The sequence below is a fragment of the Choloepus didactylus genome, chromosome 5 (assembly GCF_015220235.1).
Source record: "Choloepus didactylus isolate mChoDid1 chromosome 5, mChoDid1.pri, whole genome shotgun sequence".
Lineage (NCBI taxonomy): Eukaryota > Metazoa > Chordata > Mammalia > Pilosa > Megalonychidae > Choloepus > Choloepus didactylus.
The window spans coordinates 148,338,843-148,349,585 of NC_051311.1; the positions used below are offsets into that span (position 1 = coordinate 148,338,843).

Here is a 10,743-nt window from a genome sequence, read left to right on the forward strand (position 1 = left end):
GAATGTATGGTGTGTAAACAAAACCATATTAAAAAAAAATTGGTTGATGACAAAACCTTGAGGGCAATATACTGAGTGAAATAAGCCAGACACATAAGAACAAATATTGCAAGGTCTCACTGATAGGAACTAATTATAATATGCAAACTCATAGACATGAAATATAAGGTACCAAGATATAGGACGAGGCTAAAGAATGGGGAGTGGTTTCTTAGTATGAGCAGAATGTTCAACTAGGATGAACTTAAATGTTTGGAAATGAACAGAGGTGTAGGTAGCAAGATGTGAGAATAAAAAACAGTGCTGAATGGTGCATGAATGAGGTGGAAAGGGGAAGCTCAGAGTCATATATGTCCCCAGAAGGAAAGTTGGAGGTCAAAAGATGGGAATGTGTAAAACTGAATCCTATGGTGGGCAATGTCCATGATTAACTGTACAAATATTAGAAATCTCTTCCATGAACCAGAACAAATGTATAACAATACAATTAGAAGTTAATAATAGAGGGGCATATAGGGAAAAAATGTGTACCTATTGCAAACTATATACTACAGTTAGTAGTATTTCAATGTTCTTTCATAATCAGTAACAAATGTACTATACCAATACTACGAGTCAGCAATTGAGGGGGTTGGTTAGAGATACTGGAGGATTCGAGTTTCCTTTTCTTTTTTTTTTTTCTTTTCTTTTTTCATCTTTCACTTTATTTCTTGTCTGGAGTAATGAAAAGTTTCTAAAAATTGAACAAAAATTAAGTGTGGTGATGGATGCACAGCTGTATGAGGGTACCAGGGGCAACTGATTGTACACTTTGGATCTTTGGATAATTGTATGGTATCTGAACAATCCCAATAAAAATTAAAAAAAAAAAAAGTATTTGGGTATGTGTTTAAACTATTCATAATAAAATGTTGAAAAATTCCCTTTGGGTCATTGTTTGTCCTCTGTTAGATAATTCATTTTCTGCTGTCATAAATTAAAGCTGGGAAATGAGAAGGGCAGGAAACTCGGATGATTTCCCTTTTGCCTGAGAGTCCCAGCCATCACGCAGGAGGCAGAATCAAGCACCTTGATGCACTGAAAAAGCTTGTTGGGGTAGAAATTTAGTTTATGAATGAGAAAGGAGAAGTATGCCATCACTAAAATGGAGAAAAATATCTTTTAAAAATGTAATAAAAGAAAATTAATTCCACCAGAATATAAAAAGAACTAAAACCCTGAGTAACCAAAAGAGTGCACTATTTGCATGAGAATAGGGAGATTTGTTGAACAGAATAGACCACCCAGAAAGAGAATAACATATATGTAATATTTTATTGTATGAAAAAAGTTGTACATTCAAATCAGGAAACAATTAATTATTCAACAAATTCTCTCATGGGAACTGGCTCCCTGTATGGAAACAAATACTGTTGAATTGCTCCCTTACCACTCACAAATACATTTCAGTTGGAATATGATTTAGGTGTTAAAAAATGCATTAGAATTTAAGGTTGATGATTGCATATGAGCTGCAGTGAGCTAGCACTCTCTAGGCTTGACATGAAAAGTGGATACCATAAAGTAGATTAAACCTAAAGTAACTATACAACTTCTAGTCATCAAAAAATTATCAAAAATAAATAAATAGCCATGAAGGTCAATAGTTTTAACATATTTAACAAAGGCTCAATATCCCTAAAGTGGTATTTAAGACTTCTTAAAAAACACTAAGAAAAATACTAATATGCCAATAGAGGAATGGGCAAGGAACAAGAAGAGGTAATAGACAAAAGAAGAAAACTGACCAATAAACTTGTGAAATAATCTTCACCTTCATTAAAGATAAGACAATGCAAAATAAATTATTGATTCCTTAGTTTTTGCATCACATTGCTTGGGTTGAAATCCCTACCACATGCAAAGCTGGACCTTGCAAAAGTTACTTACCTGTAACTCAACGTTTCATCTGTTAAATCCAATGGTACTTAGGGAATCAGGTTTCTGAGAGGATTAAATAAGATCATACATGTAAAATGGTTAGCATGGTAACTAGCAGGGAATGAATACCCATATCCATTATTAATGTCATACAGTAATTGTTACAGAAAGTAATTCAAGATGTATCAATGATACCAACATTAAATAATAAAAACATTATCCTGGATTCTGGGCATGAAGTAAGTCCCGCAAAAGCCAAAAAGAAATGATTGATTGAACTGTATAAAAATTGAATAACTTAGAACAGAAAAATAAATAACAAATTCAAATAGGAAGAGTATGAACTGCACATACGGTGGACAAACTATTTCTCTCTTTAAAATGAAAAGAATTCTTCTAAATCAATTTAAAAATGAATTGACCCAATGGAACTAATAAAAATATTGTTACCTATAGGATGAGGGAGAGAAGAGGAAGGAGGAAAATAGTTTGGAAGCTAGAATCTCTGAATGCACCTAATTTTATACTTTTGACTTTGGAACCATGTAAATGCTTCGTGTATACAAAATAAGTATAAATTAAAAAGAAAAAATAGCACCTGAAAAATAAACTGAAATAAATGAACCTAACTATACATCAAAGCTGGCATAAACATGTACAGACAAATTATTTCAAATGATTTTTTTAAAAATAGTATTTTTATTATACTCCCTAAGCCAAGAAAGGAAGGAAAAGAGGGAGAGGAAAAGATAATCATAAATCGCATCATCTGGGCCTAGTGTTGTTAGTGGTGATTATAGAATTAGATGTATGTATATTTTTATGTATATTTGTTAACACTATTAGGAACCAAGACTTTCAGTATAAGGGTAAAGAAATACAAATATAGAAATAGAAAATTTTAAGTGAAAACCCTCTGATCTTTAATTTGAAACTGTTTTCTCTAAGAAATGTCCACTGAACCGGAAGCAATAACAATCTTGAAGTAATGAGCCCTAAAAGTAATTTAAAGGTAACTAGAGCTCCATTGAGAAATGACTTAATCCAGGTCTGGGGCAGGATATACACAAGATAAGACTATGCCATCGCATCATAACTGAAAGCAAGGAAGACATCAGAGACTATTGAGCTCATGTGAAAGCACAGAAAAGCCAACTTGCAGTGGCTCTCACCAGCCACAGATGGGACAATTCAAGCACCTAAATAATACCTATAAAAATATCAAATGACAGCAAATACATTGTTCGTTGATACATATATATATATATACACACACACACATATATGACATATACTCCTGCACACCCAAAAAATGCCATATAGGGGGTTGGTTTAGGCACCATTCTATTATTCCAAAGGCAGAAATACAAAAGAAAAATAATCAAATATTTACCCTGTCAATCCAGTATAAATGGTTTTGCAGGATACCACAGAGCTCATGAAAGAAAGTTCTTCTGAATGCAAATATCATGATTAATAAATGCAGGGGAAATAGTAAAATTAGAACATTAGAATTGGGCAATCCCTAAGGATATTCTGAATTTAGACATCAATCATTCACGGATTTATAGCTCTACCACATGCAGCAGCTCCCTATCCGTCTATTTCTCTCTCCCCATATTTCTGTCCCTACTCACACACACACACACACACACACACTCTTTCTCTCTCTCTCCCCATTTTTATATCCATATCTCTATATTTCTTGTGGTGTCTCCATCTCCTATCACTATTCTTCCCTTTATATTTTCCTCTCTCCCCCTTTTCATCTCTCTCTTCAATTTCTCTTTAGTTCTCCTGTACTTCATTAACCCTCTCCATCTTTATCTCTACACTTCTCTCTGTATATATATATCTCTTACCTCTGTCTATCTCTACTACCAATCATTCTTTCCAAATTTCTCTAATTATGTTTCTCTTTGCATTGCTGTCCATATTGATGTTAACTACTATAAATTCTCTGCCTGTTTGTCCAACATTTCTGCCATCTCAGGGTTGGCATCTGTTGACTGGCTTTTCCCTTGCCAGATGTTGATGACTTCCCTGGTTCTTCATATACTGACTATGCATATTTGATAATTTGTTCTGGGACTCTGGGTCTGGTTAAATCCTATGGAGAATGCTGATTTTGTTTTCTTTTTGTTTACTGCTTGTTAGCAGGCAGTTGACCCAGTTGGGGTTGCAAGTTAGTATCTGCATTTGGTAGGCTGTGGTTCCCATGTCAGTTCAGGATTTCACAGCCTTTGCAGTACTACTCAGCTCTGTCCTGTGTATGCACCAAATGGCTGGCCTACATCCTGGGCAGTGGTTTATCTTATAGTTCAGTTTGCAAAGCCTTTGGTAGGCTGCTTAGAGCCAGCTCTATGCATGGGCATCTAGGGGGTGAACCCAGAGGTCCATACAACATTGTATGTGATTGCTTTCTTAATCTCCCTCTGCTCTGCAGTCTCCCCAACACAGTCCAATCCACAGCCATTTCTGCTCCTGTCCTGTGAGACGTGGGGCTTTAGTGAGCTTGCTCTGCAGTGCACTTCCCTCCGCTGTGTCTGCCTCCAGTGCCAAACAGTGAAAGGATAAAGAGAGAAGAGGCAACGGGAGACTCTCCACACTCTTCGGACCACAGTTCCTCTTATCAGAGGGAAGCCTTCTTGTCCCTAAATGTTTTAGGCTCCTGTCTGTCAATGGCTGCTGTGGCTGCCACTGGATTGTCTGGGAGGTGGTATGCAAGGACACAAGAGAACAAAAGCAAAAAGCAAAATCAGGCTCTCTGATGCATAGATAGTCAATTTCCTAAAATAAAGAACTTCTCCTAGTGTTGTTTCCTTAATTTAATGCATAATTCTAGGGTTCCGGGTGTCTTTTCCTGAACTTTGAGTCCAGGTTGGGAATACTGGAGGAAAAAAATAAATGGGAAAAGCTTCCCTTTCTGACTCCCTTCCCCATTCTTCTAACTCTCATTTATTTTTCAGAGTCCTCAGATTCAGTCTATACATGTCTTCAATAGGACAGACAAGGTGCAATGTGCTCCCTCCACATTTTCCAGAACCAGAACTCACTCCTTACGTTGTGAATTCCCAGCTCCTTCCATGAAGAGGTTCAGGCTTTTCCCACATTTCCTGAACACGGGAGGAATTTATGGAGCTCCTGCTCCAGGCCCAGGCCTCAGGTGTCCTTACTGGCAGCTCTCAGGACCCCACCACGGCCAGGAGAACGAGTCTGGACTGACCCGTGGAGGATGCGAGACTTTGTGGAACAGACTCAGCTCCTAGCCAGGCCAGCGTGGACCGGCCGGCCCCTAGCTGACCAAGCAGCCCAGCAGCACGTGGCCAAGCCCAGCACCTGCCACGCGCCAGGGCTGTGACAAGTTAAAAAATAAAAACTCTTTAATTTTTTTTTACATTTGAATTTTTACAACAATTTAATGCTTACAGTAATGCTTCAAAGTAGTTAGAATCTACCACATTTGACAGATGAGAGAATTCAAATTTTAAAAAGGTTGACCTGCTCATCAGAAGTAGGTAGCAGATTCTGGATTTAAACCAAAGTCTAACAAACTCCAAAACCTGCGTGGCCATCCATGGAATATAAATATATGTAGAATTTCCTTTAAAACCCTAACGTGTAATGGACCATAAAGAAAATATGAGAAAGATTGCAGAAACTCAAGAATATAACTCTTGGATGTCAGAAAGCAAAGAGCATAGGATATTCTTGAATATTATCTATTCAATTAATCTTAATAGAAATTTCAACAGCAGAAAAGCAGTAGAAACTCCCAGCATTTAAAAATTAACAGTTGATGGCCTTTAGTCAAAGAGTAAATTTTCAAGGTAATAACAGAAATATCTGATCCATTAAAGACAATAAATACCCTTTATTGAGTGTCAAAAACATTTTACATATTTATTCCATTCTCAAAGAACATAGTAGGTGTTATTTGTCCCCATTTTTCAGATGAAACTGAGGCTTATGTGAGGGTGCCAGGCTAACCAAGAACACATCCAGAATTTGAAACAAGTCTGACTGTCTACAGAGACCATGCCCCAGATGACTGCTTGGGTGATTATTATTCAGGGATTACTTGCTGTCTTCATCAGCCTGTTGCATTTTCATACAAAATGTGATGTTTTCAACTCTGTGCTTCCTGCCTAAAAAGTCCAGTATTTTGACTGCATTTCGTTGGATACATTAACTTCTATCACCACCTGCTGGCCACTGGAGGTTGATCACACATGTTATATTCCCTTACAAGGGAGCTTCAGTGAATTATGTTTATTAACAGCAAAGACTCAGTGACTGAAAAGGCACCCGGAATGGAAAGGGTCCTGAAATGCAAGCCAGGAAACCTCTTTTTCCAATTCCACGCCAAACGTGCTGGCAGTTCTAGGAAAAAAGCTCCTCCACACAAGGTCCCCATTTCCCCAGTCTCCAAAGGAGAGGGGTGGGTGACTTCTTAGCTCTTCCAACTCTAATAATCTGTGCTTCTGAACTGAGTCAATACTCCAGATACTGAACTAAGTGTGGTAGAATGAAAAATGGAAGCTTAGCGTGCATGTTGCTGGCTTCCCCTTGACGTGACACTGCTCTTGGAAAATCCTATTCTGAGGCAGTTGCCCAATGAAAACGCATCAATTGCTGAGTGTCCTGTGAGTGAACGGAGAGCAAGTGTCTCTGCAGTCCAGCTGTCCAGTAAACTGACTCCACGTGACTCCAGCCCATTTACCTCAGGTACAGGCAATGCTCCAAAATCCCCATCAGAGATGAGAACACTGAGACTTGGAGAGGTTGAATGCACTCATTCTCACACAGGCACACACACGTGCGCACACGAGCACAGGTGACTGTACACAACAACAGAAGGTACCAAGGCGCTCAATTTTGTGACTCTCAAGTAAGTGGTTCTGGCCCTGGCCAGAAACCAAAAGAGAAGATTCTTATTAAATAAAAACATTGCATACAAAAGAGAATGCTCTCAGAGGTATTTAGAAGCTGCCCTCTGTCCATCTGTACCACTCCACTATGCATCACTTTATTTATTTATAATCTTGAAGTGTCTTAATGGTCCATGGTCTTTAGTGATCTGTGGCTCAGGGATTATCAGCAACACACTTAATATGCCTTGTCTCTGCAGGCTTGGGCTCCTGGACAGCCTCTGAAGCCCCAGCCACCCCACCCACTCATTGTATCACTTAATCACCTTCCAGTGGGTTGGGCACCTTCAACTTCTACTTTCTATGCCCTGTTGTGCTTTTTTTGTTTGTTTTTTTTTTTTGCCCCACTGAAATTTACCTTTTATATTTAGTGCCGGTATGTCATTTTAATTAATTTTAATATTTCATCTATCACTTCTACATGTTAGTAGCTGGAGAGGGCACCAGTGCAGCCAACCCTCACTCTGAGTTCTTGACCAAAGAACTCATTGTTCATGAAAGTTTCTTTCTCCTATTTCAACTATTTATAATAAACCTTATTGTTTTTTCCTTGTTTCCTAAATCCATTCACATGCTGTATTGCTAATCTCCCCTTATTTAAGTTAAATAAATAAAAAGGTACATCACACACACAGATGGAAATTTTCGATATGGTGAAACTCTGAAGCATGAAACACTCGAGGCTTTCTTTTCTCTTCATGATGGGACTAAGGCAAGGATGCTGGTCATCTTGGTTTTTATTAAATACAATCCTGGATGTCTTAAACCATGCATTAAGAATAGAAAAGGGGGAGGCGGGGCAAGATGGCGGAGTGGTGAGGAGCAGAATTTCGTCTCTCCCCTAGAGCAGCTGGCAATTACCCAAGAACTATATGAAACAGTGTTTTCGGGGTCTCCAGTAACCAGTCACACATTGGACACAAGTTTGGAATTGGAGGAAAAGCTGAGATCGCAGCGAACATTGTGAACTTGCTGCCCCCCTCCCCCACATGGGACCCGACCCCCAGGGGTGTAAATCTCCCTGGCAACGCAGAGTACGACTTCCGGGGATGAATGTGGACCCGGCATCGTGGGACTGAGAGTATCTTCTTGACCAAAAGGGGGATGCAAAATGAGACGAAACAGTTTCAGTGGCTGAGAGATTCCAAACGGAGTCGAGAGGTCACTCTGGTGGACATTCTTATGCACTATATAGATAACACCTCTTAGGCTTTAATGTATTGGAATAGCTAGAAGTAAATACCTGAAACTACCAAACTCCAACCCAGCAGTCTGGACTCCTGAAGACAATTATATAATAATGTAGATTACAAGGGGTGACAGTGTGATTGTGAAGACCCTGTGGATCACACCCCCTTTAGCTAGTGTATGGATGAGTGGAGGAATGGGGATAAAAACTAAAGGACAAATGGTGTGAGATGGGGGGATGATTTGGGTGTTCTTTTTTCACTTTTATTTTTTATTCTTGTTCTGGTTCTTTCTGATGTAAGGAAAATGTTCAGAGAGAGATTGTGGTGATGAACGCATAACTATGTTATCATACTGTGGACAGTGGATTGTATATCATGGATGATTGTATGGTGTGTGAATGTATTTTAATAAAACTGAATTTAATAAAAAAAAGAATAGAAAAGGGAATAAAAGGCAGAAGGATTGTAAAAGAAGAAGCAGAGCTGCTTTTATTTGCAGATGGTTTAACAGTATATGCAGAAAATATAAAAGTCAATTAAATTAGAATTAATAAGAGAATTTGGCAAGACTGCCAGGTGCAAAGTTCCACACACACACACACACACACACACACACTCTCAAAAAATCAACAGCTTGTCTGTATACTTGCCACAGAAAATTAGAACATGAGATGTAAAATTGCTACAAACCTATTTCCCTTGTTAGTCACACACACTCTTCAAATAACCTGTCCACTCAGTCAGTCTCTCCTCTATACGGATACATTTTCCGTCCTTAAACAATGGCTCCGCGGGCAGCATTTCTCTTCAATTCAAAGGCATACAATTTCAGTTCAAATTGACTTTTTAAGTCTAATACATACTATTCCATATTGGATTGTTCACGCAAGCGTCCCAGTATTATTGAGGAAAAAATAATAATCTGGTCACTTCAGTCCAGTTGTGACGTGGCTGTTCGTATGTTGGGGGAAAGGAGTGGAAAGGAGTTTTACTTGTTTTATGGAGAATAGCTTTGGCAGTGGGCTGGGATAGATTCCCTCAAAAGAATATAGAAGCAGAAGACAATGGCTGGCACATCTTCTACAATCAATGTTTCCCTACACTTCCAATCATGCCAACAGTATCTTGGTTGGTTATTGGCGGGGGAATATCTGTTTTTTCCGACAGACACCAGCTTGGGGCCTTCATGTAGTCCAAAGACTCCATCCCATCATTTCTCATACTCCTGAGTAATGAATAAGCACCATTTCCAGCCATTATCACCAGATAATGATTGGATCAATGATTCAGCACAGCCAGCCTTCCCGTGGGCTCTCCTAAATATCTCCCTTATCAGACCAGCCCCAGGTGACCTTGACTGTCCTGGGAAGCAGATGGAATGGGGCTCCCCCAGCCCCTGGAGAGCTGAAAGATCTTTGCCCTGAGGCAGATGGTTCGGTTAGGGCCTGGAGATCTCAGCTTGGTCTGTGGGAAGAGCCTGGGGCAGTGGGGTGCAGGGATACTGCTGCTCAGAGCAGAGGGGGATGGAAAGGTGGAGGCTGGGTTTTCAGCTCAGGGTTTTTACTGCTCAGAGTAAAGCAGTCAGGGCCAGGAAGTGAGTAGACAACAGCTGTCTACCCTGTGGCCAGGGCTGTTCTCGGCAGCCACAGGCAGTTTTCAGCACAGGATAGAGGAAGTCTGAATCACCGTGCCTGTCCCACACCGCACAGTAATACACGCCAGAATCACTTTCCTTCAGATTTCGGACTTGTAATTTGTAGCTGTTGTCTCTATTTGTATAAGCATCATATTTCCGTTGATCGATTCCCGAGTCCACCCAAAACTTTGAGGAACGGGGATAGTAGTAGAGAAGGCGTTGTGGGGCCTTCCCCTCTAGGTGTTGGTACCAGTGGAGGTAGGTGCTGGTTTGTACAACAATATCACAAGTGATTTCCACAGTTGCCCCAGTCTTCCCGGTGACTGACCTCTTTCTCCATTCCAAGTTGGGAGCACTCTGACTGGCTGCAATGGGAACAACAACAAAATTAATAAGCAAGCAGTAATAGCAATTCCTTAAAAGAAAATCCAAAATTAAAAAAAAAATAAAATAAAAAACAGCCCATGAGCATCTATGCAACACACTTACCAGGAGCCAAGAAAGCTAGAAGTAGAGCCACAGCCCACAGCATGTTCATCTCTTGGGCTTTAGAAGCAAAGGCAACCAGGTGATAAAAGAAGAACTCCCTCTGAAAACTCAAATCCTACCCAAAAAGAAAGTCATCCCTGGAGCAAAGGGCAGCGAGTAAGAGCTGTCTTCCTAACTGGTATCACAGGCAGGGAAAAGCAGCTGAGCATCTGTGTCAGAAGACCTCCAAGCTATTTATACAGAAGGGGTGGGGGCTGGGACAGGACTGGGAAAGGAGCCCTTACTCTAATTCAACCCACCTCCTGAGCGCCCTCTAGAGTCAGGCTGGGAGCAGCCCTCTCCACAAGAAAGAGCCTGGAGCCCGGAGAGCTCCCAACTCCAAGCAGGTTGAGTGCAGGTGTCTTGTGTAGTAGAACCGTGGATAGAGCGTGCCTGTTCCTGGGGCAGCGAGCAGTCCTAAAGCAGGCTAGCTTCCCTGGATTCAGTTTCAGTGTGTCCCTGGGGCTGCCCCAGCCCTGTCAGGAGAGGACATATCTTTTGACATCTGTAAGTAATATTTGACTTAAACATAAAAATC

General features: G+C 40.2%; 1 gene segment (V, D, J or C); it reads right to left on the reverse strand.

Annotated features, from left to right (window-relative positions):
- LOC119534592 overlaps positions 1-10,395 on the reverse strand; it is a 140,512-nt gene extending 130,117 nt beyond the window's left edge. The window contains 2 exon segments of the C gene segment in view: positions 9,731-10,042; positions 10,167-10,395. Coding sequence covers positions 9,731-10,042; positions 10,167-10,215 — 361 coding nt within the window.
- Between the last annotated feature and the right edge of the window lie 348 nt (positions 10,396-10,743).